At 48.5% G+C, this 27,942-nt stretch overlaps 1 protein-coding gene across 10 annotated transcripts in view; it reads right to left on the bottom strand.

Annotated features, from left to right (window-relative positions):
- The window catches only part of Rbp6 (RNA-binding protein 6), a 792,696-nt gene extending 765,214 nt beyond the window's left edge, over positions 1–27,482 (bottom strand). For 8 of the 10 annotated variants that reach the window (XM_076819583.1, XM_076819582.1, XM_076819580.1 and 5 more), the window contains exons 1-2: positions 26,400–27,481; positions 23,582–23,622 (exon numbers count right to left, since the gene is read on the bottom strand). In XM_076819583.1, the coding sequence (XP_076675698.1) occupies positions 23,582–23,622; positions 26,400–26,464 (106 nt within the window). In that variant the 5' untranslated portion in view covers positions 26,465–27,481. Of the gene's footprint in view, positions 1–23,581; positions 23,623–26,399 lie in introns of all 10 variants that reach the window. The other 2 variants (XM_076819584.1, XM_076819590.1) reach the window with 1 other exon arrangement.
- Between the last annotated feature and the right edge of the window lie 460 nt (positions 27,483–27,942).

Raw genomic sequence — 27,942 nt, 5'->3', positions numbered from 1 at the left:
ATTGGGGAAAAATTCGCTCGTCCCGCTCAACGGCATACCCTCTCCCTCGCGACTACTATACGGCGCGCATAAATTATCTTCAGGCCTCTCTTTTGCTGCACGCAGCACGCCAGCTCATCGCTTATTATAAATGTAAGTGTGCAAACAGAGGAGCACCGCCTGCGCCTAGAATTTTCTCAGTTCCATTCTGGAATTTCAACCGCCCCGAATTTACAACGCCTGCACTGCCGTGCCGTGCAGATCCTGGGCGTTGATAATTGTCTGGGAAAATTGAACCCGTTCGCGGCGGGAGTGGCGATTGTAACGAAGTCATTAATACCTTTACATGGTAACTGGTTCTCTTTCTTCGGCCCGTATCTCCGGCACGATTCCACGGAGGAACTCGTCGCCGCTGATACAGTAGCGAGGCTAATAAAAAAGTGGCCCTATTGTGGGACGGCGTGTCGCGTTGCCGAGGCCTCAGGTACACCGAGTGCGTCGTGAAAGTTTTATCATGAATATTACGCGGCACCAAGCACAGTAACGATTCCTCGGGCCGGCATAGAGCCAAACTAGGTTGCATTATCGGTCTTATAGACTCGGGGATAGATAGGGAACCCAGTCAGCGCCAGAGAACCGTGGATACCGCTGCAAAATGATGCGGTGGTAGGCGCTCTTCAGGCGAATCTCCCTTTCTCCCTTCTTCTGCCTCTTCTTACCTCTTCTTGTGTTCTTCTTACCTTTCCCCTCCCCTTGATTCGCACTTTTCTCTTTCTCTTGGTCGCGGTTCCAGAACGCCCCTCCTCCACCCTCTGCACCGCTTTCTATCTCCGAAGCTTCTCATCTTCTTATTGTCCTCGTCGTTCCTTTTTTTCCCCGTCTTCTTTCTGGCCTTCCTTCTTCGGCTCTTCGTCTTATTTCCCTTTGTCTCTCTGGCGACTAAACACCCTCCGTTCCCTCGAGGCCGCAGCCAGCCAAGACCCTGTAGATCTTTTTGCCGCGAGACTTCTTCCGGTACAGTCATCGGCAAGACACTGCTTTGAATGCTTCACCTCTCGCGCCGAGCTCTCGGCCTTGATTGGTTCGAGCAACGTCTATCGTCGCGTAAAATTCGATGTTTGTTCAAACCCCCGGCGCGGAGCTCTCCCTGCAACCGAATCCCACTTATCTGCCTCGGCGTGCACCACTCCGCCGCTGGTACACCCCCCCATCAGCGATACCTCCGCTGCTGAGGGGAGTTGCAGAGCTTACTTCGGTATCACATCCGAGTTCCTCGGTATCTTCTTCCACCTTCCCCGCGGTGTCAAGTTTCTATCCCCTCAAAGTGGATTTCCCATCCGAAGAACAATTTACGCGCGAGGGTTTCCGGGTGCGCCCGGAATTAAACACGCAGCCAGACGCATCGTCGACTGGCGGTAATGAAATGCCACGTAGCGGTGTGCGCGCCGGCACGCGACAAAAGCGCCCGCCGAGATTAAAAACCCCCGAATCCCTGGAAATGTTCGCCGCGCCCGGCGACGAACGGCGAGCAGGGTTTCGCGTAATGCGAATTCTGATAACCGCCAGGGATACCTCGCGCCGTCGCAATTTCAGATCTCATGCAAATCGTAACCCTCGCGAGCGTCGCGAGCGAATAGCCGGCCCTGTTACGGTGATTCAGACGCGGAAATCCACGACTTTATTAAAACCTGAGCGCGCGACATCTGGCTGCGCCGACGTACCTCCTACCCGTTGTGTCGTTTTCCATCAGGCGAACTGCCGCGCGCGTATCAAGCCTCCCGCTGGCAATTTTCGGTGCCCGTTTAGCCGACGTGACTGCCGATCGCTCCGATATACCCTGCTTCATCAGAACCAGCTGGAAATGTTCGCGAGGAAGCACCGTCGGTTCATCGAACTCTTGGCGTAAGCGCGAGAGGATACCGCTTCAAGGTGAGTGGGTCGACAGTGACGGTACGCTGAATCCTGCGGCGTGATAACGAGCTGCGTTCACCATCCATGGAGTAGCGATAACGATTGATAGGTATCCCCCTCTCTCCTTCAACCTAGAGCCCCGTTGAAGCGCGAGGAATCTCCCTTTACGGTAGATAAGTGATTCCCTCTCCCTCTTCAAGGTGCAAAGGTAATTCTCCCTTCGTAGACAGATAATGCAACGGTTGAGATAGCCGGCAATCCTCTGCAGCTAGTGCCTCTCGTTCATTCCTCGTGCATGTGCGTGCATGGGAACGATTCCATCCGTGACTCTGAGGGGTTTAAGGGCCGGGTAGCGCTAAGACTTTGTTGCCTACCGCGGCTATCTACCGACTACGGTGTTATCGCGGCAAATAAGAAGCGTCCAAGTGTTTCAACTAGACACTGCACCGCCCGCCGGGGATGCTGTTCCTGTATAAGTGTAGTTGCTCGAAGAGAAAGCAGCCGGGACGCTCGTGTGCTGATTTATTAGCACCCCAGCGATTCGAGGCAATCAGAACCGCCGCTTCCTAAGTGGGTTAGGCAACGACTTCGCCAAGTGAGACGTCGCTTCTCTTTATCCCCCTCGCACGACTTTATCAAGATACCATCTTCGATATCTGCCGTGATTTATCGACCGAACTTCTCGATTACCTCGTCACACAGCGGAAACTGGTTCGTCCTCGGAGCCGAGCGGATAGGCGCGCTGCACCGTCGAGAGTCGTCCCTCCCAGAAAGAATCCGGGTCTCACCGCGCCGCGTTAACCACAATTTCAATATTTGCTCGTTCGATCCGACGAAACCGTTCTCCTTTCACTTCGCCGCGAAGCCGAACCGACGTTCGCGATACGTCCCGCTCGGCTTCCAGCGTTCGTACCTATCTCGTCCACTCGATTTTCCTCGGCTGCCAGCCCGTAACAGCCTTTATCTAGCGCGACGCAGAGGAGCTGCCGAGCCCATGTCGCGGCACAGGGGGACGTTTAACCGCTGGATTGATCCGCTGACCCGTTGCGCCGCTGCCTTATGATAAAATAATATCGTGCAGCTGGCTCCAAGGATAGAATCTGTTGTCCTCGATAACGCGCAGATAAACCGTCCGTTTCCCAGCGCAAGCTCGGTGTATTTAACAACTGCGCCGCAGAAGCTAGACTTGTAGTCTGAATCGGATGGAAGATCCCTACGCGTGAGAACGGCTCGCCTGGAAGCATGGATGGCTACTATCTGCGATGACTTGTCCCTCAAAGAGGGTGACTATATTGGATTGATGCAGGACATGTTCGAGTCGCTCGCGCAGGCGACCCATCTACCATGTCACCCTTGGCTAACGGGCCAACCCTCCAGCGGAGCTGCACAGAAGCTTCGCGTGTTCCTTACGAATGGTCGGCGGAAGCTCATAAAGCACAGGGCTGTGAAAAACGTGCAACCTAAAAAACGTAACTGCGGCGGCCATGATTAGTGCTCTCGACACACACGTCGCAGGGGAGAATTTCTGATGTCCGGAGGGTGGAAGGCTACATCTACTGGCTTTATGAATCCACTGTCGCGGCGCAACAGCTCGAATGTGTATTCCTCGGCAAGTCACCAGCGCCTATACCCACGTGGCGATGATGCCGCGTGTGTGCGCGCTGGGAACACAGGCTAGACCAGGTAATAGACGAGCGCGGCGAGCCCATTAAGAAGTAACCGTTGTTCGACTAACTGGCTCGATACACGGACACACAGGGTGGTTTATCCGTGACGCCGTGTGCGTGCCCGATCTTCCGTGTGCCCGCGTGTGTGCGTGCCCGTGTCGTTAGAGCGCCTATCTACAGCCCGACCTAACCAATAGCGTGGCATCGCCACGGAAATGTGACCCACTCGTTGGGCAGCGGCTAATACGAGCGCCATGATTTCATACAGCGTCGAGTGGCCAACTCCAACAAAATAGATGCCCCGTTCGACGTTAACGGTGATTTATACGGCCGACGTGCACGCCAGGGCCTCGATAATGGCCAGCAAAAGAAGAATCGAAATTGAACGAAAAGGGCGGAGCGCGAACGGGCGCTCGTGATAACGGAAAGTGGGAAAATGGGCAAATGACGGGGGGATAAATTTTTGCCACGGCACGGCAGCGTTTCGATCGCGTCAATGTTTCAGAACCGCGAGTCCCTCGGTATTAACCCCTTTGTGGAACCGCTGTTGGGAAGAAGCGGGTTATTTGCAGGCAGCAGTGCCCGCGGTGGAGTAATAGGTACTGGTGGCTCTCTGAGCACCAAGGCTAAGAATCTATTAGAGTGTCTGATCAAATCATCAGAGAGGCATGGTAATAAGTTTGTGATACTTAACCCTTAACCGGTGACGTCCCACTTTGTGACACGAGCGATAACGTGGAGTCACAGGCTCCTCTTTAATAATTTGACAGTGTCAAGCCTAAATTTATTTTTAACATACCTATCCTGGAGTTATTAGTGACATTATTACATATTTCAAACGATGCTTTCGCATGTTTTGTCCAAAATCACTGAAAGTTGAAACAATTGCCTGCGAAGCAATTTCGAATGGAAAGAAGGAAGATATAGGGAAACTAATTCTGCAGGAGTCTGTGAGACTCCACGCCACCGGTATACTGTCGCAGAAATTAGGAACTGGTTATATAGTTTAACTAGATTAGGAATTTTAAACCTAAGATTCTACTTAAGCTTCAATGATCAGGATTGAAAAAAAAAACTAATCCACGAGTTACGATACCACGGAGTAGCGAAAACCGATGGTGTTCCGCGAAGATTGGCGCGTATTCGTGTCCGGAACGGAGCGGGGCACGTAACCTTATCGGGATCATCCGAAACGACCTATTGTCAGTACGTGGTTAACCGTGACTATCTAAATTAGAATCGGTGTTGACGACACACTGCCTTCTCTCGTTCCTTGCCATTCGTGGCAGTGACCTCCCGAGCGCAGCGCGCACAGAAGCCTCCGATCTTTTCCGCCGAACGCTTCGACGGCAAATTCCCCCAAGAATTTTCTGGCAAATTCTATGAGCCTGAGGGAAATCCGCACCTTCGAGCGTCTCGATAAATAGTGACGCGATAAAAGAGTAAGATGCAGGGAATAGGGGGCAGCTTTCACGCTGGATGATTGCTGGGACAGGTTCGATTGTAGTAAAAAATGAAATAGATACGAGAGGATGGGGAACACAAAAGCAACGGAAAATGCGACAGGAATTGCGCGGCGGAATTATTATTTCACGAACGAGTGGCATGTTCTACTCTGTGCAGTTATAAATTGTAAACGATTGCAACCAATTCTCGTGTAGCCGATTAAAACAACAGATCTCGAACAATAGGAAGGATAACTCGCCGCGAAGTTTAATAATAGATCTGGTTTCATTGGCCATTTAACAGCTTGTAATTGGAGTTTTCAGTTACTAATTCACGGAGAGGATTACGGGCGCGTCAAAAGCTCCGGATTTTAAATGCCCCTTCCTAGACCGTAGGTCGTTCAATTAATTTCAATCTCGTTGCAGCACCATTCAAAGAGGTATTTGTTACAGTTAACGAGGACATGGAACGCGAGTAGAATAATGAATCGGCGAAAGGTTAATCGTAAATTAATGAGGGAAGGAAAGCGAGCGTCTGCGAGCTACCGATATCCGACGCACGAGACACGATTCCCGTTTGTTTACGTCTATGATTAATCACGGATATAATAATTATTCGCCAGCCTGGGGGAAATTGGAGCATCGGTCTTTACGTAAAACTAGATATCACGCTACAAACATCGATATACATCTCCACAAACTTCGATGAATATAACAGCATTGAACATGGACGAGCAGTGATGGCCGCGGCTAAATTCTAATAACTATCGACAGCTGTTCATAGATCGATGATTATCGACGAAATTGGCACGAGAAGTAATTTCAATAATCTGAATACTGATCGTCGCGATTATCCTTTCGACATTTGCATACCGAAACAACACATTAGAACACAGATTCGCTCGCAGATTATATAGCATTACGACGACGTTGCCGAAGTATCGTTGACAGACTATAGCTGCGTTATGCAAATGCACGATTATCTAGAAGAAACTGAATTTCATTTTCCCTTGGGTACACGTTGCTCGAGCAACAAGCGCAACGATGTAATAACACGCGCGTTTCACGGAAAAACCTCTTCGCGCGTAATCGCAACGGACGGCCAGCGAGAGGATGAACGCTCGGGATCTTCGAAATTTTCCCTCGATCTGAATAATGCACGCTGGAAAATGCACGGCAGAGCGCCGGGCTTAATAATAAGCGTTTCGGTCGAATGCAGTTCTAGAACGTGCGAGAACGCCGCATCCGCAGCTCGGAGTCACACCTCACTGCCGGCGCAAAGTGGACTAACCCCTTAATTGGAAACATTGAATGAATTCGAGCGTTGAGAATGCCCGGGAGAGCGGCAGCGAGAGGGACGGAGCGATGCTGCGGTGAGAAAAGTCAGAAAGAGAATGAAAAAGAAGTATGACTGGCATTGTTGGACGAGACTATGCCACTTCGCAATAGCGCAGGAAATCCTCCCGATGCGCATCTATCCGTATTGCAGCCGCTGCTCCGTTCACGTGCTTCCAGCCCCGGCTCCCACCTTCATCACCATGCGTCGTTATTTTCCTCCCCCTTTTCTTGTACCCCGAGCCGCCGCGCACGATGCAGCGTCGGGGATTCCGGTACCGATCACACGCGTGGGTGTTCGCGAAACGTCAAGGAGGAGCGGAGGCGGGAGCCAGGGCTGACGTTAAAATTAATCGACGTTACTTGTGCGCCGACTTTCTCGAGGGCACCGAGCCTCTTCGACAGAATCATGCAAGCTCAAAGGAAGAAATTCCGCGCGGCGAATCGCAACGAGCCCACGTTCGCTGCTTTCTCCTTCGAACAAAAGCGAGAATCGCCACTCGGAGCGGGAACTTTTCCCAGCGGAGTCGAGCTTCTTTCGCGGCGGTTGCCTTTCGTTAGGAGATCTCTAATTGTTTGGAGAGGCGAAGACGTTACATGATTCTCATTTCTGCTCCGCTAGATAACCCGCTAGCTGTGGCCCGCTGGCTCCCTCTGCTTTTCTTCCGTCGATTCGCCGCGATAGAGTGCACCTTTTAACGATGCACCGGAGAGGCGCGAAAATAACGGATCAAAGCGCGCGCGAGCCGAATCCACGAGCGGAGGATGTCGCGGGTCGACGGGCGCACCGAGGCGGGTATTCTATTTTCGTGCGATCTCTTGAAATTCGCCTCGTGCAACTTCGGCCGCCAGTCATTTCCTTCTTACTTGGGCGCGAGTAAGATCACATCCGGCGCGCGAGGCGAGCCTCGTTGCGCCGCGGTTCAAAGACGACCGATAACGAACGTTATCGAGCGACACGTAACATAAACATTTACGCTTGCATCAGCGTTATTCCCTGGCTCGCGGGTTATTCAATTTGCCGGCCGCCTATCTTTCGGCCGACTCGCTTCGAGGCTGGGCTTCGCGGTCGAACGCCGCGCGCGCGGCCTGCAAATGCGGGGGGGGAAAAACGGCCGGGACCATCTGGCGCAGATTTCCAAGGGATAAAAGAAACGAACTCGTGCAAAAATCATAGAACCGATGCACGGAGGACAAATTGGTCGAACCCTACTTATGGGTTATGCATGTCCCAATCTTGGGCTAAATAACTTTGCTCCAAATAGGAGAGAGTAGTGATTTTCGGGGGAGGTACGTTCAGGTTGAATTTCGAAAGGTTCAGACCGCTCGTAATGGTAGCGTTAGCAGTTTCAACTTCACATGCCACTGATAGTGATTATGGAATCGAGGTTTTGGGGAGTTAGGTGGAGAATTAATCATGTATCGTGAAATTCTATTGCATGTGGAGATTTTTAAAGCACATACTCGATACGTTACTGAACGATAAAGTACATACTGGGTAGTTCTTTTCAATTGTGTAAGAAATGAAGAAGAAAGGAGATTCCTAATTGGGGAGAATAGATGGCGAAAGGAGGAAGGACCCATTGGATTAGGATCTTTCCATTCAAAATCGAAATAATTCGAGCACTTATCGTTCAAGAGGAAGAGTCACTGTCGATACTGACATAGGTCAAGCTCATGACACGGCCTAGATCCATTGCTCTGTGTAGAAAATCCGTCGATAGTTCTTGCATCCCAGGACTGGGAGCCACGGGAGAAACTATTCCACCGCGAATGGAATCCACCTGGCGATTTATCAGAGCAGAGGTTACCAATTGATTGGCTGATTTGAACTGGGGCTGGGACTATTCGAATATTTAACAAGAATTCGAATGCTACGAATAAACTTCGAATATTTGAGTATTCGAATGTTATTATTCGAATATTTGAGCATTCGAATGTTATTACTCGAATACTGGTGTATTCGAATAGTATGGTGTGAAGTGGGTCAAAATTAGCTTACAAGATTTCACCCTGACAAATGAAACTAAAGAACTTGATTTATAGTTCACACCATACTATTCGAATATCCAAGTATTCGAATACTATTCGAATATTTAAGTAACAGTATTCGAATATTATTCGAATATTTAAGTAACAGTATTCGAATACTATTCGAATATTTAAGTAACAGTATTCGAATACTATTCGAATATTTAAGTAACAGTATTCGAATACTATTCGAATATTTAAGTAACAGTATTCGAATACTATTCGAATATTTAAGTAACAGTATTCGAATATTATTCGAATATTTAAGTAACAGTATTCGAATACTATTCGAATATTTAAGTAACAGTATTCGAATACTATTCGAATATTTAAGTAACAGTATTCGAATACTATTCGAATATTTAAGTAACAGTATTCGAATACTATTCGAATATTTAAGTAACAGTATTCGAATACTATTCGAATATTTAAGTAACAGTATTCGAATACTATTCGAATATTTAAGTAACAGTATTCGAATACTATTCGAATATTTAAGTAACAGTATTCGAATACTATTCGAATATTTAAGTATTCGAATAGTATTCGAATACTTGGATATTCGAATTGTATTCGCCAAATAATTGAGCAACTGAAGTATTCGAACATTCGAATACCGAAAATTTCGACAAATAGTCCCAGTCCTAATTTGAACAGCTGGATTCCGACAACATCTGATAGATCCAGGATCTCTCCACCCTTTTTTGGTCTGGATAAGCGAGAAACTGCTGGTGTTCAACAAAACGCTTTTGATCTCCTCTCAGGGCCTGCCTTATCTCCTACAAGGGACGAAGAATAAGGGGAGCACAACGATGCAAGTGTATCGCGACAACGGTCCGACCGATAAGACGACCAGAACTGGTGCTTACGAGATTCTTGGGCATACGTGCGTTACGTATCGGCACAACGCGAGCCTTGTTCGGGATTTGCAGGCCGGCAGAATCGGATGATGCTGGATAAGAGTGATCATCAGCCGTGCGAACGACTGTTGCTCCGGATTCAAGATTGCACGAATTCCATTTGCCGTCGAGGGCACACGGGCTCGTGAGAGCGTATAGGGTAGGTACGTGGACTCTCAAGTGATTCTTCTAACAAAGATCTCGAAGTTTATGCATCTATTAAAAGCAGATTAACTCGGAACGGAAGGTAAATAGCAAGTGAATAAATTACACATCCGACTGACAATTCCAGCTGCAATTCAGAATGAAACTGTAATAGAACTGAGATAAAAGTAGAACTCTAAAAGTTTGTAAGAAGGAACAGCTGCAAATTGTGTAGATAGCTTATACCTACCACCGAACCGTCATTTCTATGCTTTCATTTCAAAGTGTTTCTATTTCCGAACCGCTTACCTAAATTCCTAAGCGCATAATACGTTCCTAATGCGGCAGAGTACGTTCCAAAGGAAAATTCGAAACCACACTATTTATCATTGAGAAACAGTAAACGATTAGCGTCCTCGCGTTTCAGCGCACGTCCCACGTATGAATAACACCGTAGCTTCGAGCCTTTAACTGCAAAATTGTTCCACGCTAGGGACCAGCATTTTTCTTGGAGACCTAGCTGAATCGATAACCGGAGCCCCACCGACGACAGATATTCCACGCGACATTGTGGCAGATTAAAGCCGTAATTTGAATGATATGGAGGGAAGGTTGCTGTTTGTTCAATGACGCGAAACGAAAGCGTGACAGTCGACGAGAAAGGTGAACGATATCCTCGATAATGCTCGTATTTTACTCGGGCAGAGTAACGTAATGCACACGCGACTCTACGAATACCCGACAAAATGCCTATCGCATCGAGAATTTCAGGAAACAGCGGGATCCACACTCGTTCCGAATCTGTCGCTCTAAAAATAATGGAGTCAACACTTGCGAGATACGCGGCCCGGTACAGTTTATCGTAGAATTCGCGAATTCGCGCTGCTTAGAATGCCAGGCATGTGACTGTGCAGTATGCATATTCCCTTTAAACCGTTTTCTTTTTTATTCGCATTATTCACGTGCCAGTAAAAATAACCTCGCGTGCCGGGAGCTTGCCGGTGGTTGGCAACCACTGATTTCAGGTATGCAAAGTACTCCCGTGCATATTTGGTTTAGCGTAGAAATAGACCAAGTTAAGTGCACGAACAAAAAAAATCCCCATGGAGCCGAGAACGGCAAGTGCTGTTAAATAAGGCAGGCTCGGGAAACCGTGACTTAATATTTGTTAAACGATTTCGTTACTGATGTCGTAAACATTCAGGGAGGAAAACATGGCGAGAGGAAGGATAAGTTTAGCGAAAAATCCACGAGCTTACCGATTGGCAGGATATAGGTACCTACGTCGAAATTAGCGGTACCAATTGTAGCTGATTAGCTTCGTTAATAGAGTCACGAAGTTTCCCCGTAAATCGATTAAAACAATCGGTACCAAGGTGCACAGAAAACCACAAGAAAAGTTTGATGCACGACACAGTGTGCTCCTCGCTCGCGAATAGCCGCATGCGACACAAGAAATTCATTAGAATTACTCATTAAGCCTCGGTGCTTCGTGAGAGCCACCTACAAGGCGATTAAACCGCGTCACGTATACCCAATCAACCTCCAACCTTGTAACATGACAAAATGACATAGATCCCACTGATTCCTCCAAACGAATCCTATTTCCCAATCAATGGCCATCGCTGCAGATATCGAGCTCTCTTTCGTAACCCTTTTAACGCGGTATTTCGCGTAACGCTAGACAGAAAAAAAAGGGAGGAAGAAAGAGGTGGGGAAACGTGACGATGGAAACGTAAAACCTAAACGATGCCACGAGAGTCATTGACCTCCCTTTATGTTAACAAATACCGCTGCGCTAACAAGCAAGCTGTCGCGGAGAGGCCCGCAAGCAGTCACCTATGTCGCTGGAAATAAATTAGACGCCCCTTTCGACCTAGTTGCGTAATTAAGGCCCCCTTTAGCGGCTTTCAGATGAGCGAGGAAGAGCCGAAGAGGGACAAGGACGACCCCGGCCAGCAGTCAGCTGACCGATCGGGTCCCTCTTCTTCCTTTTCTTCCGTTCCCGGCCTCCGCATCCCGTCTTCTGTCTGCCTCCCCCTTGCCAGCCTGCCGTTTAGCTCTTTTTGTTCAGACCCGTCGGCGGAACCGTCGTGGAGCCGAAAGAAGCGCAGTCGAGCCTTCGCGACCGTTCAACTTTTAAGGTTATCGCTCTTAGATAACGTGACGTAACGGAGTTAAAGATCGGCTGATCGGAAATTCAACGGCAGGAAGGGGGCCCGCGTGTCTCGCTCTCGGCCCGAGGCACGGAGCGTGTCCGAGGGCGACGAGTTCAATTCCGATGGAAAGCGATAAACGACAGTGTGCCAGCGCCGCTTAGAGCGGTACTTCCCTCGCAGGATGTACGGGCATCTTTTGAATATGTTTAATAGCGAGCATCGGCGACCTCGGCGATCCAAAATTGCGGCGACCCCGTGCCCGTTCCTCCGCTTTACACGCGCGAGCGAAATTGAATTGGCCCCGTGACAACCGATCAGCGTGTTTTATGGGTTCCCCAGGCGTATTCTGAATCGCGTTTGATATCTTTCGGCGCGCGTACCGCGGCCACAGAATTAGAATCAAATTCGAGTGGCCCGCTCGTGTGACACTCGACACACCGCCCCATCCCCCCCGCGCCGACCCCTACGCTCGCGCGGTGCGTCATTAGCGGGGCCGTTAATACGCAACTTAACGCTTACCCAATTCAACCCAGACCTACCTAACGCTCTATTTATAGTGTACTCCGCGCCGTACTCTGCCGCACTAATTGGCGTTAGTTTAAGAGCGGCCACGGGGCGACCGCGGCGGCGATCCTGCGGCCGACCGGCCCTCGTTTTCGTTGGAAAAGGAACCTGGTCAGAACCGGCGGAGCCACGGCGAGGCGAAACACGATCCGCCGCGGCGGGAAGAATGAATTTAACCTCGATGGCTTGTCCCTCCATTGTTCGTTGCTCCGGAGGGATAGGCAAACGGCGCGCTGAACGCTCTCTCTATGAAACGCCTGCCGCCACGGCGCGGAGAAGAAGAGCGGCCAACACCGGAGGTAGAAAACTCTCGGAAAATTTCCGCGATTCGGGATCGCTCGTTAACGTCGTGACACACCGAAAGACACGTCGACAAATTTTCACCGCCTCCCCTGTCCCCGCCCGGCGCCGTTTCTCTTCATCTCCGTCTGTGTACCCGCTCGCCCATTAAAACGGCCGGGTGCAATTACGTTTAAAAATAGCGAGAGAGTCGAGGAGAGTCTGTTGCGCTCGATTGCATCAGACACCACGACGACGACCACGAGCACGGCGACGAATGCGACGACGGCCGCGACGACAACGAAGTCAGAAAAGCGTCACAGACTTTCGCCTGCCCGCGGCTTCTAACGGCTTTCTTCTCGCGACCCTATGAATTACGCTGCGCCCGAGTCTGTTACGCGATAACGCGGCCTTTCGGCTTGGATGCTGCATGCATGTGTGTACAGTGGCTGATAAAATTCATGGAGTTCAGGGACTGAGAATGGAGATGATATTGACGTGTACAGCTGTGCGGATCGGAGGGCGAAGCGAATGCAACGGAAGTGTGTCTCTTCAACGTATCGAGATTTGGTGTCTCGACACTGGCAGTATTATTAATATATCGCAAGAATTACCAGGAAGCTCGCAGGAGTGAATCAGGCGTGAAACTCCAGTAGGTTGATTACGGTCGGACGTCGCGTGACGGCTGACCTGTGACTGTACTTTTTCTACTGCGCGGCCACTCGCTGCGGACTGGGCGCTACGCGAAAGAAATCGAATGAAATGCAGAATGATAATTACTGTTATTGCCTGGTTTCTTTCTGCAATACCATGCCCGTGCACCGTGCAATTCTAACGGCGAGCACACACTTTCGAGGATTTTTTCCTTGCCACCCCGTTAAGTCTGAGTTTAATTAGTACGAACGCGAATTAATTCATGCTCGCTGTTTTGGCAAACCGGGGGGTTGCGCAAACCGAGAACTCGTCGGAGAGCAATTCGAACCGGACAGTTGCATGTCGCGGCAGCCGTTCTTCGCCGGCACAAAGGCGGTGGTTGTCGTTAGCCGACGCAGAATGCGATGAAAGTTGAGTGTAAACTGATGCACGCTTGTAAACTCTAACCGTTGTGCCACATTGTTTCGACAATACCTGGAACCGGCCCAAACTCGCGACGAACCGTTTCAATGACTTGAAAATTTCGCTGACGGTGACTGTAATGTTCACGCAACGTACAAGCACAACAAGTTACTACGACGACCGCTATCCGGCGGTCGAAAAAAATGCCGTTTCAAGGTTCGAGTCATGCCGAAGTGGGATCTACGGTATCCATGCGACAGGGTGCGCAAAAGCAGTTTCGCAGGAATTGAAAGGCAAATCGCGGCAGGGCTTGTTTCGTCGCTCAGCTCGGCGACAATAATGGAACATGTAAAATTGTCAGCGACAATCGCGGGGAGAGAATACATTCGAGCTCCGGGTCACTTGTTTTTCCAGTGAATCGAGACGATTCAGCGCGGGCAGTAATTTGAACTCGCTACCCACTGAAAATCGCGTCAAACTGAAGAGCCATCGGTGTCGAAAGCCATCGCGCGCTCGAGATCCTCGCAAACTGTATTCCCTGCAACCGTGGGCAGAGGGTATCAAGAAAAATGTTATTCCGCGCCGGCACGCCCGCCTCGGGCGCGTTTTCGTCGACGGGCTAAAAGGCTCCGCGAGGATTGTGCGAAGCGACGTAGGATGCCTGAAATCGCGGAGGACGCGGCGGATTAAAGGGATGTGTCCCCCGTAATCTTCGCGGGATGGTAAACAGCGCTGGAACGTGGCACTCTGACAGGGAAAAAATGGCCGAAACCTCGAATATCCTTGCAACGCTCCTGGCACGTGCTCGCGTTAAACTGTGACGCGTGCACGTGCAAGCGGTCCTTTACGCGATAAAATCGTGAACAGCGAGATTATGGCTCGGAGCCGCGATAACTCTGGATACGGTGTAAAGAACCGGGCAACTGAAAAATGTAATTGCTCGGCAGCACGACCGCGTGAGATGTGAAAATGATAATTTCGGAGAAATAGTGTGGGGGAACAGCAACGACAGAAGAGGAGCAAAGTGAAACTCTTAATTTCATTGCGATTCGATCGTAAGACGCTTTGTCGAAGAAATCCGCTACCCAACATGTAATATCCGCAATCATTTAAACGTTCAATTATCGAACGGCAGAGGAAAATGATTTCCCAACCGCCTGTCGATCAATTTTCCAAATAACAAATTATGCGGTGCAGAGACTGGAACGATGGGACGCGTGTTGCCCCAGTCGGCAATGCCAATGATTAATATGTAATCACTCTTTGCATAGCGAGCCGCATTTTGAAATCGCATTACGTATAATGTGTACACTGATACGGACTGCGAATATCTCATTGAATTTGCAAACACGGCTGACGCGGCGGTTAGAAATTTCTGTCGTCACAGTCGCGAGCCCAAGTATTCCTCGTCGCGAAATCAAACAAAAACGAATGTGCTCCTGATGATTGGGTCTCGAAGAGAACGCGGGTCGACGTCTTCCGCGGTGAAATTTGAATGAGTTACCTCTACGAAGACAAGCCTCTTCAAAGGCATGCACGTGCGCCAGGCTCGATTCGCGAAAGAGAAATGTATACTGCTTAAATCCCAAACATTATTCAAATACATTCACTTTCCATCTGCTTAACCCGAACACTACTAAAGAATACATATCTCCGAGGAATCGCTGAATAAAGAGCCACTGATAATCATTGCCAACTACGCGAGAAGCTATTTTCACGAAGATCGCGCTGCTTAAGTGGCTGGCTCTAGAAGAAACTCTGCGTCGCATGGAATCACGCCTACATTTTCGCGCGAGGATAGAAAACGGAGCCGCGAAATACTCTCAGTAGAAAGTGGACGTTCATGCACAGCCGCCTGGCACGCGACAAAACGGAGAAGTATTGCATACAAGCGGAGGTAACGACGATGATCCCCGACGCCGTGACTGGATACCAGAAGCAGCGATTCCCGCATTACGCCCCAGCATGAGGGATTATGCAGCTGGCAATGCGACACTCAGGGGGCTCGGGAAACTTTGCACGCCTTGGTGCGCGATCGGCCAGGCAAGCTCGCTCGCTGTGCTCGAGATGCCGTCGTGCAGCAAGCGAATCGTTGCGTCGTACCGCGTCGTGACGCGATGCACCAGGGCGCGCCGACGCGGCGCGCACCGTAAGGTCTTCCGTGCACGACCGCCTTAACGACAGACCGTGGACAGGCCGCGAAAAGAAGAACAAGCGAGTCTTTTCTCCGTGGTTTTCAAGCCGCGACGCGACGTCCCGCCTCGAGACGAGAGGAGCTCTCTCTCTCTCTCTCTCTCTCGGGGACGTTTTTCAGTGGGAAAAGCGGGGAGAAGGAACACAAGCGCATCAGATACATACTGATACTTTACTCAACGCTGCATTATTTATGTAACGCATGTAGACATTGGTTTCCGCACGAGATGCAGCTAATTGCGCTTTAAATCGATGCCCGGTCCGTGCTTCTTTTAATTGAATACAGTGCTGCGCAAAAGTACTGACTGTGCGGGAGAAATAGATGCAGAAACTATAATGGTTCCGAAGAGGTTCGTATAAAGATTCCTTTACAGCACGGTCGCCTACTGGCAGCTTCGCAAAAACTTGATGATTCTCCACGGATATCTATATCGGAGAGAAACTTTCTTAACCCAAGACACAGGATTACCGCAGAACACACTACTGAACACCAAGGCGAGACTGGAGAGAGTTCTTACGAGACCCGGGGAAGAATGCATGGTAATTATAAGATGTGATCCAAGGAGGTGATAAATTCTGAAGAGTAATCAAAGAAACGAGTGCGACGAAATGACGAACTTCGTATCGCTTGTGTTACCCGACGATACCAAGTTTTGCAAGCATTATAATCCGCTCGTCAGCCAAACTTTTGCACGACAGTGTATGCAGCCACTGTTTCTTATAATAAATGCTCAACTAGCTGGCCTATCGTGATAAGATGTGAACAGGTTTCGAAAGCCTAGTTAGCCGGAGAACAGCGAAGAATTAATCAGCCTGATTAAAGTGCGTCCGCTTCCGCGAATACAATTATTTCGATACACCGCTGTAAAAGTAACTCGTTCCGTGTTCATGATCCGCGATAAACGATAGAGCCCAGCGTATCCCTCTGGCGTTCGTTGCCGTTTTCCCACGGTTACTGTGCGCCACACACTGCATCTTTGTACCTATGAACTTTTGCGGAACAGTACTGCAAAACACGGTTTACGACGGTTGCCGGCGTGCAACGGCCGGACGACTGCTCCGCTTTTTCTACTTCAGACACGCTTTCTCGCTGCGTCGCCGATGAAAGGAAGCCTAACAGGTGGAAATGGAACGCGAGCTGCATCGATCGGCTATCGTTCATTGATAATACGCCGCGGGTGACCGTCCTTGATACTCCAAATTTTTCTCCCACCCCTGAGGAACGCCGCCACTCGCTACCACTCGCTACCCCCTCGCGGGGACCTCCGCGAATTCGATCGCCGACCTTTAACGAGACGGTGGACCCGGGGCGAAAAAATGGAAAGGACGGTGGCCCTCCCGACGAGTTTTTCCGTTCGTTCGCGTGCAATCGGCTCGCAGGGAAGACTGACAGAGCGAGAAGCAACGAGCGACGAAGAGGAGCCGAGCGATATGAAGTCACACGGCTTACGTAACGACGGCAAATAACGCTAATGAGCCTACTCCGCCTTCGTTCCTCTTATTCTTTTTCCAGGAGACGCTGCCCTGTGCAAGCCGATGGAGAGGCACGAAAACTACTCCAGCGACGTACGTAATTGAGAAAAAGCCTCGAGCTCGTTCCCGAAATATCAGCACTCTCCCGAACAACTCGGCCGCCAGCGCGCATTGTGCGTCGGGATTATGGAATATTTAAGGAACTTTCAGATGTAGGTCAGACGTCCATCTTTTTTTCTTATGGAGATGGGACTCTAGGAGGCATTCTGAAATATTTGCAGGGCTGTGTAATTGCAATTTTGTGAATTTTGTGAAATATTCGTCGTGCGCTGTTCGACGATTCAGTATCTCGGACATTAAATTCCGATTCGTTCGCGTCGCTCGTTTTTCAATTTTTACGGAACGTCATACTTCGGTCGAACGTTTCTTATCGGGCCACCATGACGGTGAACGACTAACCAGAAATTTTCGCGATAGTATGTGAACCGCGACGACGATTTAGTACGCGATACCTCTGGGGATCGCGCACCTGCGAAACGGAGCACAATAGGAGGAATTTGGATCCGTTTGTCTGCGCTAGGTATCGCGGAGAACCTGTCACGCGCTCTTCCCGATTAGATATCGCGAAAATACACGTAACGCACGCGCTCCCGTCTAGAAAACGTCGCGGAAGTAGCTGCATCGCTCCGAGTAACCGCAATTTCGCAATGCTGCTGCACACCATGCCGAGCCGCGATTATTTTAATTGAGCGGGAGACAAATATGTCTTCGTTCGATCGCCGGTGGTGATCTAAACGCTCCTTTCCCCCGTTAAACGGCGAGGTTTTCTGCTCCGCGGAGAACACCGGGCGCTGCGAAATTAACAACCGCTCCACGGAAAATCTGGCAGCTTCGGCATCCGCGGGTTCGTCACGGGGGAAACAAACACCAGTGCTTGTAAAACGGAGCAATCAAAAAACAAGGGGGATTTCTCTTGACGCCGTTTGAAGAGTTAATTAAATGTCACGTAAATTAACGCGAATTTTTCCGTCCTATGAATTCCGCACGTGACGACGCGAGAGGGGACATTCTTCCGTGTAATTAAATAATTCAGCGGAACGATCCTTTAATTGGAACTGACTGGAGGACACGTTGATCGTTGCAACGATGCATCGCTAATTATTTCACAGACTTATCTGACGGCGAGCGGAAAAATCCACCCTTACGCTCGCGAGATTACGAAATTACCCTTCCAAAGAATCTCGTGCCCCTTTTAATCGGCAAAGATTCGGTTTGTTAAATAATAATGACTAGACAGTTAACCCGTTTCCTCTGTGGCTGATGTAAAACGAACCCCCGTTTATCTGACACTTAAACAAGATCGACCACGATTTTTCCAGCGGCTAGACGAGGAATGGTCGAACCGTTAAACACGCGAGAGCGTGTCGCGTTTTCCTGAAAATCATGGCGTACGCGCTGCAAAGCCCCAGCCTATCAATTATTCTCGTTAATCTTATCGCGACACATGCGAGCACGCTTTATGCAGGCCCATTTTTCCATCCGACGAGCCGCTGACTCGAAAGACGAAGCACGTGACACGTCTTATGGCCATTTGGCCGCGGCTCGATTATCGTTCCGCGTTCCAGCCTCTCGTCGTGCGATTTCCTTCTTTTTTTTCTCTCTCTCGGCCGGCACGAGTCTCTTTAACGAAGATAAAAGGACTGCTAACCCGAACACCCGAACACGCGAGCGGCCGTCGAAAGGAACGCCTCGAATTCGCACCTGGCCGACCACGCACGCTCTTTCGTTCCTTCGTGGCGATACCTTTTCTCGTTAACAGACTGCCTTGTTTCAATATTTTTTTAGTAAACACGAGGTATTGTTCTGTAATGTAGTACGGGAAGATCGATTACTTGAGGGGACGCGCGATAAGGATCGCCAGTTTTAGACGCCTCTTAAATGACTAGATAAATGACTTGATAATGTGCATCGAAAAGCCTAATAATATATAAGTTGGATATTTAGGAAAAAGAAGAAGGGGTAAATGAATTCTGTGTAAGTTTCCAGTAAAGGAAATTGCATTTTCATAGCGGTTTATAGTGAAAATCGATTGCTCCTATCGCGATACTTAAGTGGTAAAAAATTGAGCGACAGACGAGAAGAATTTTTTACCCTGATATCTCAAATGGACGACACATGTCTCTATTACAGAAGGCCGACGTAAAAATCAATGCAGAGGGGCTATTGAATAACACATCGACTCAGTTCTTTTTGAATAAGCTGAAAACGCAATAATTTAACGTGGCATTTGTAAATATGTATATAAGGTAAATATTCTCATTAGCAAACGCGCTGCATTTAGCAACCGATGGCTTTGGTTTTATATTAACATTAAAGCACAAATAGATGTGCATTTTCATGAATTCACGTTACGCTTAAATATTGACTTAATTAAAAAGCTGAAATGGCCAACATCTTGATGACCCATATCTCGTGCAAATATTGTTAAATGACTTTATTGCACCATTACAATTAAAATTATAATTAAAATGACGAGTAAGCGAGGTTCAGCATTAACTGCTGCTCTACAACGTAACATAAATCTTCGTGTATCAATAAAATATTCTTACTCGTAAGTAATTACATTCGACTTTCAGCGGTAACAGAATCATTTGACCTAGATTATTATTTGAGCAATATATTGCGCTCCAAATTTGTAATTCGATACTCTCGACATACACGAATTCAAATAATACAAAAGAAGCCTGATTGTGAGCATCTTTCCTCGTCGATATAAAACAAGCTACTGAAACATCGTTTCAATTAATTTCCCTTTAACTATACGCGGAAATACGCGATTTAAATAATAAATCACGCTCCAAAGTACAAACCATAAACTTCCAGTGTACACGCATTCGACCAATATAAAAGGCACTTTCAATCAACGCAAAAATCGATGAAAAGCTGCTGTTCAACATCAGCTCGCTCAATTGAAAATCGTAATTACGTAGATTCAAAATATTACTCTTTGACGTAATATTCATGAAAATTGCAGTGCGTTACCATTCCAATAGAAGATCGCGCCTGTATACTCCGATACTCGACGCGAAAGCATGCAAATGAAACAAAGGAAAGACGACCGCCTAAGAATCTTGTGTTTCTGATTGCTGATCTAAAACTGGACGCAAAGACACTGTCAAACAACTCGTCACTTTTCGCTCCTTCTGAATAAACAGTACCTGCGCGAACGTAAATTCGCTCGACGCGGCAAGCATGAGGATACAACGGCGTTTAAACAATTGAATGACAGTGATTCCGAATTTAACGTGTCACCGCGCGCAAATTCAAACGGTATAAGAGAGCGAGGAGCGTATAAGGCGCTCTCCCTTCATCGGTACGAACATCGATGAAAAGGCGCTGCTCCATTTCATGTTAAAGCAGTTCCTGGATAATCTACTAAATTCAAGAATACTTTCAATTTTCGTTCAAAACTAATTTGGAATACAATAAACCCTTGTACAAAGTTTAAAATCGATTTATCACATAGTTATCGAGAAATCGTTAATTAAAGATGATGCATTTTACCACAGTGGCATATGGCAGAGTCAAAAAGTACAGGGTTATAGTTTCAGTTTTTTTTCCGAAACAGGAAAACTGTATTCAAGAAGTGTAGCAAAATTGGCACAAAAGTACATCGAAATGTCGGGAAATGAATTTATTAATTTCTGCAAAACTGACCACATCGTTTCTTCGTAAATGCCCATAAAAAATTGGTTTACGTGCAAGTTTTTTAGAAACTACAGTAGAACAGTCAACGTGGCACCGTCGCGCAATCGATATATTTAGACATTTAAATAGCGAACGACGATTCAAATTCATATGAACATTTTTTCTGATATTTTGGTTATAAAATACGCTCCAAATGTATGCGACGTTGTCGGATCTGCTGCTCCAATTCACTACGTTAACCAATTTAATATTCTGTTTTCGTATTGCAATTATTTATATTAACATTGAATTTTTTAAAATATATATACATGATGTTAAAAGTTATTATTATTATTTTTATAGTAACATACTACTTTATATTTATCATTTATTACTCAACTCTAATTTGACTAACATAGTTGGTTAGCAACTACCTTAAGGGGACCTTCCGGTCTAAAAGTCGATTTTTTTTATTTCATTTTTCGATTTGTTGAAATTCGTAAAATTCCCGAAGTTATAGGCATTTGAGTAGCGGCAAATGCATGGGCAACAACCGGCCACACGGCGCCCACGTAAAACTTTAAACGCGTTTTTCTCGAAACAGAGTTCTCAAAACGGTGGGACCTGTATCTCTAAAAGTTATTATCCGATTCCACTGAAACTTTTTTTATTTTGAAGAATATACATCTGGCTAGGAGAGATACCAGGAAAAATTACAAAAATTGAAAATTTGTCAATTTTAAAGGCATTGAAAGATGAAAAATATAGGGAAAAGTGATTTCAAACGTCAAGTGTCGTTATTTTTTAAAAAAATGTCAGTTTGTAATTTTTTCTGGTTTCTCCCCTAGCCAGAAGTATATTCTTCCAAATAAAAAAGTTTCAGTCGAATCGGATAATAACTTTTGGAGATACAGGTCCCACCGATTTGGATCAATTTTTTGACTCCTTGACTTTAACGACTCCCCAGTGCCTTCTGCAATGATTAATTATAAAACAAAAAATATATTTCTATAACTTAAGACATCCTTGATACAATGCAAAAAGTCCCATTAAATTATGTATAGTAGTTTTCCTTTAATTAATTGCTAAAGATCACCTATTTTGTTGGGCTCTAGACCAGAAGGTCCCCTTAATTTCCTTCAACGTAGATTGAAAATACAATGACTCGATGTAATATTTATCTATACATACAAAAGAAGAAGTCCTGAATTCAATCATTGTCTTTGCAATTCTTTATACAACATGTTTCCACCTTTATTAATAATTATTCAAAAATTATTCACAGAAAAAGATATAACCTCACCTGTATATATGGTATGAGGTACTATCCACCATTTTGAATTATCTTTTGCCCACAAGTGACGTCACTTTTGTCCGTTACTTTTGCTTCACTATGACTCGTGGCTTCATATGGTCTAAGACATAAATGCCTAAGAAACAATTTCAGGATATTTCCCTAATCAGCTCCTAAGGGGGTAGTGAAAGGGGGTGAAATGTGTTTTCATGGAGTCCATAAAATCTCTTAGGCTCGAAGCGAAGCGCGGGTTGTATTTTGCTAGTTCGTGTTAAGTGCTGCGTATTAGAATTGAAGTATGCCATAGCTACTGAACCTAACCTACCAATGTAGTACAGACGTTCAAAGGTCTGGAGCAGTATTTCCCAACATTTTTTAAGTCGCGATCCGCTTTTATAATATTCAAATAACCTGCCCCCCCCCCCTTCCCTCAGATAAGATAAGACAAATTTAATTAAGTAAACAACACACGTTAAAAATAGATATTTCTGAATACAATTCTAACTTAATAATTTAAAAAAAATACAAAGAACCATTGTCGGGACCCACCGGTTGGGAACCACTGACTGGAGTATTGGAGCATCTTTCTGTATCGGTGTAGAAAGTGATGGAAAGAGGCTCTTGAATATCATGCAGGTCTATTTCTATCTAAGCATGTTTGAAATATGATGGTTCGAAAATATATTCACAATAGTTGAAGTGGATTACCGTTTAAATGATAGATCGTCCGGGCGTGCTCCAAAATTCAGTCCTTGCTGTACACATTCTAACCACGCGAAGGAAAAACACCTGATTCACGCTCTATTCGTCTCGACACACAAGTAGCTGCAAAAGCACTGCTAACTAACACGTTACTGTACTTTCTTTGTAAATGAATTTAAAGGACGCAAGCAGAGCGTCGTTGAACCGGACGTATGCACCGAACTGACGCACGATGGCGTGTGGACAATAGGGCACGCTCGCGATCCCACATCTAACCTCTCAGCGCGCGCAAATTCAAACGGCGTTAAAGACAGTCGAGTGATTCAGAGCTTCACCTTTGTTGATATAAAATCGATAAGAAGGAGCTATTGACTAGGATATCTGTTAATCTCTTTTTAATCAAATTCAGCGTATAATAACCTAAATCGGTATCGACGAATAGTACGATTTATTACCATTTGAACGACAGATTGTCGTCCAAACTACAACTCACATGTGCACACGTACGAACAGTACGAATGCAACGTTACTAATGAATATCGCGTCGATTCGCTTATTGTTTAAGTGAATTCATAGCACAAATAGCTCAGCGCGACAAGGCAGAGCCGATGTGTGTTGACACGTGAATGCGAGTAGCGCTCGTTATTCGCAATCGAACATCGTGGCGCGCGCGAATTCAAACGGCGCGACGACTGTCAGCCACGATCAAGGGGTAGTTTTTTTTTTTTTTTTTTAAAGGAAACGTTATCACTTTATCACATACCTGGACTGGTCTGCCAAGATAGACCACCGATGAACATTTTCCTAGAAAAAAGAAAGATGAATCCATCAGCATCAGCATCAGGCCGCGGTCGTCGGCAGAAGATGATGAAGGAAGACGGGGGAGACTGCCAGCAGAGGGTAACTTCCGGTTTCGTGACCCCCTGCGCAGTCTCCGTTTGTCGACGGCAGGTGTCACCACACATCAACCAACAACTGAACAACTTTGGAATAATTTCCTTTTCCTCCCCTTTTGCCTTTCTACGAGAAACTCATCTTTACACGCCCGTTCGATTGCCGATCGCCGCGTACGCGCGGAAAAGAAGCCAAACGAACCACGCGCGCAACACAATAAACACAGCATCCCTCCCCGCACCCGCCCCGGTTTCAACCCCCGAACCGTGGCGCCTTCACCGCTCAATATATCGATGGATCTGTCGATCGTGCCCTATTGAAAAATTTGCATCGTCGAAATCACGGATATCCGCATTGTCCATTCGCTTTAATCCACGCGACTGTCGGGGCGAACCGTTTTCCGTCTGTGTTCCCGTTTCACGAGATTCCTGAGAGTTTAATAAAAATGAACCTCCCCCCACCAGTTCAGGGGAATGAAATGTCCCGTCCTTCTACCCGGGCCATGAATCAAGCCGCGGTTTACGTCGCGCGGTCTTTGCTGCTTCACTGTACCGGATCGTACTTATTAACCAGTTTACGAGAGACGCCATCGTCATTGGTGTCATAAAAGCTTTCGTACACCGGCTTAACTTCCGCGTGTTCGCGGCAGCGTAGACAACCGGCGGTCGTAATATAAATACGTTTCGAACAGGAGCGTCGTTTACGCGCGTCGCGCTTCACTGAAGAATCCGCGATCAACCTATTCCGAGTCGGCGACGTCGTTATTTAAAATAAAAGCGTGTGAACAATCGCCGTGAATTTACACGCGCGAAGTGCTTTCGCGCGTTCCAAGTTACCCGATGATTACCACCGTGAGCCCTGGTTATAAATTTCACTACAGCGACGTGTATTACTAGACCTAATAACAATGATTATCCTAATCGCAACCACTCCTTGAAACATTTCTGCCGGGGATCATAAAGACTGCCATGGAACAATGAACATATACTCGTTGGAGTTGCTACTTGTAATAGCAGCTCCTGGTGCGTGCATCTTATGCAAACATTGCTTTTACACTAAAAAACGAGTCGTTCGTCAAGCGGCGTATAAATTAAGGATGGTAATCATGTCGCGGTCCCTGTAATCAAGCGCGTCACACGTATGTCAGTCCACGCTGCGTTATTATTAACGTGGCACCGGTTTAGTCATTAATCGACGCGAGTGAACGAGGAAAGTATTTCGCGGGTCAGTAGAGAGGCCTTCCCCCCCCCCCCCATCGCGTTTTAATTATATTTTAAAGGTACACCTAAACGCGAGCAGCGTAATGCGCAGGCAGTAGCGGGAAGCAAAGATTATCACGCCGAACAGTATATCCAGGAAGATAACGTTCTCGCGTAGTGGACGTAATCACGTGGTGGCGCATTTGAACATCGATTTTCCGCGGCACGATATAACCTATTCCCCTCGCCCACGCATTCCTCCTTCTCCTGTCCACCCTCCCTCCCAACCCGCCCCTCGCGCTGCGTCTCCTCTTCCCGCTTTAGGTCTTCGCGATACGAAGAACTAAAGTAGGCTACCGCACTATACCCGGTTGATAGGTTCAACGGAATTTATAGGACGAACCATTGACCATACGTAGCCGGGGGATCGATCGCGGGAAAACGGATCGAGCGGTGCTACCAACTAACTCGCCCAACTTTCCATCGGAATCGCTAAACGCTTGTCACCCTCCCTTGAAACAATTCCAACGCATGGTCGTTCCACCCCGGTCTATTTACGATTAAACGATCTATATAAAATCACGGCCATAGAAAACGAAATATCCGAAGCCGGTGACCGACGATCAAGCACCCCTGTTTTTTTTTTTTTTTTAATCGCGAGTCACGTGGCGAACGGGAACAACGCGCACCGAGCGAAAGAATCTGACCGTCGCGAGACGCGATGGCGTTTACCCTTGCGAGCCACTAATTTCCAACCCTCCCCACGTGATCCGGTTTCAATGCGATCATCCCCCGTTCGTTGGTTACCGAGGTTCCAAGGAACGAATTCTATGCTTGGCGGCAAATTCAAAGGTGTTAAGTCATTTCTCTTTCCCCTCGACCCTCTCCCCCTATCGCCCCCGCTGCCCCTCCTTCCCATTCATCTAACTTTCCCCCGTCGCCTCCCTCCTTTCGTTTCATCGAGTCTGGGGGGGTGAACGCGGTGAAAGAAGGCGCCACCGGTTCGAGGAGAGCGCCGCGGCACGCATATTCACGCGCCCGGCAAACATAAACACTATGCGTTCCGCGGTTTCGGGCGACGGCAACATGCGAACAACAACAACAACAACAACAGGAGCGACAGCAACGACCACGTTGCGAGCGATTTATGAGCGGCGATGTCGGAGCGACCGCGTTTACGACCGGCGGGCACCCGGTGGTCAGCGGTTCGACATCACCGCCGGTGGGTGATGTCTCGGGACCGTTATAAGAAGCAGCAACGGAACAAACACTCGCGCGGAGCGGAGCAACAGAAAACACAAGGTTACGAGAAACAACACGATCCCGGCCGATGACATCGTGGTTCCGCGCGGCATATCAACACACTTGAACGTTTACTCTCGTCGACATATCATTTAGCTCCGATTTTTCACGCACGGCTCGATCGTTGTTGCTGGTGGATGGTAGTGTAGGTCTGTTTTGGGATGAGGATATATCCGTTTCTCGTACCCTGGATCGTTCGGCACCTCGGCTGGCGAGCCGCTCGCCACGATCTCTTGGTTCTGGGGCTCCATAGCGGCGCGCGGCGCACGGCTAGTTGTTGTTGTCGCAACGCTCTCGCGTGTCCGGGGTTGCTGCAGCGGCAACGACGGTAACAGGCTGGTACACAGTGGCAGCCGGTGTCGCCGATAAGCCGCCCTGGATATTTCTCTGGCACTATACCGGCCTCGATCACGCCGTCAGGCGAACCGCGTCGCGTTTGGCCCGCCGATGGCAAGCAACCACTCGCGTGTGTGTCGATGCTTCCCCGATGTCACGACACGCGCTCTCACCGCGACTAACTCTCCCCCGGCTCCTTTCGGTGTCGTTGGCGCTCTCACCCCTGGCGTGGTGCTCCGTTCTCCACGCTCCCTTTCTTCTTCCTTCTTCTCACCTGTCTCCCTGTCCCTCGGGCGGGCCGGCGGTGCTCAGTGTCCTCGGGGCTTGAGGGTGCGCGTTCACTGGTCGTCGCGCGACACACGGCGAGCCTCGACGCGATTATCGACGACAGGACGATGGAACGAGCGAAACCGTACGTACGCGCGTGCGTTTCTCGCTCGTGCACTGTGTGTACAGAAGTCGACGGAATAACCGCGCTGGTCACGTCGACCCGAGACCAGGACAACAACGGTCACGAAAGCGTACGGCCACGGCAACGTGAACCACGATAACGACGGCGGCGTCGGGGGACGACGGCGATCAGCAGGCCAGAGATCACGATGACGGGAAAGACCGACTGTCGGGCTCTCGTTGCTCCCCTTTTTCTGTGTCCCTCTTTCGTTCCTCTTCTTTCACTTTCTCTCGCCTGTTCTCTGGCTCTCCCTCTCCTTATTGCTTCCTTTCTTGATCTCTCTCTCTCTCTCTCTCTCTCTCTATCTCTCTCTGGGTTTTTTTTCTCTCCACACTCTCCCCTACTACTGACTACTAAAAACTAAGGAGAAGGTGAGAGGTTACGTGGCTGCGCGGTACGGCGACTACTGATGACGGGCGGCGGCCGGTACTCGGACGTGCGACGCGCTCTGCGAGAGGTTCGACGCGACACTGCGCTCTCTGGGGGCGAGGGGCGGGGGGAAGGGGCGCCGCGGCGGAGGGGGTGGTTGGGAAGCGGTGGGGAAGAGCGGCAGCGGTGGCAGCGGCGTCGGCGGTGGCGGTGGCGGTGGCGGCGATGGTAGCAGGACGCAACCTGTACCTCTCTCTTTCTCTCCTTCTGCCTCTCCCGGCCCTCCCGGTCTCTCTCCCTGGTCCACTCTCCTCCTTCCTCCAGTTAACTCCTTCTCTCTTCGTGCTCGTCAACCGGGTGTGGGAGAGAATCTCGCGCTTGCGCCGTCCCTACGCGCCGGGCCAACCAAAGCGGGGAGAGGAAGATCGCGACCGCGTACCCGCCTCCGACAGCGGTCTGCTCGCCTGCTCGCCTCGCTCGCTTCTCGCCTTGAAAAAGTCCGACCACCCGCTCGCCTGCACTACTTGCTCGACTTGCTCTAGCTTCCTTCCGCCGCGAGAGAACCTCCTCACG

The sequence above is a fragment of the Andrena cerasifolii genome, chromosome 9 (assembly GCF_050908995.1).
Source record: "Andrena cerasifolii isolate SP2316 chromosome 9, iyAndCera1_principal, whole genome shotgun sequence".
NCBI classification, from domain to species: Eukaryota; Metazoa; Arthropoda; class Insecta; order Hymenoptera; family Andrenidae; genus Andrena; species Andrena cerasifolii.
Note: the sequence above shows the minus strand (reverse complement) of the source record. Positions and strands in the feature narration are given on the sequence as shown.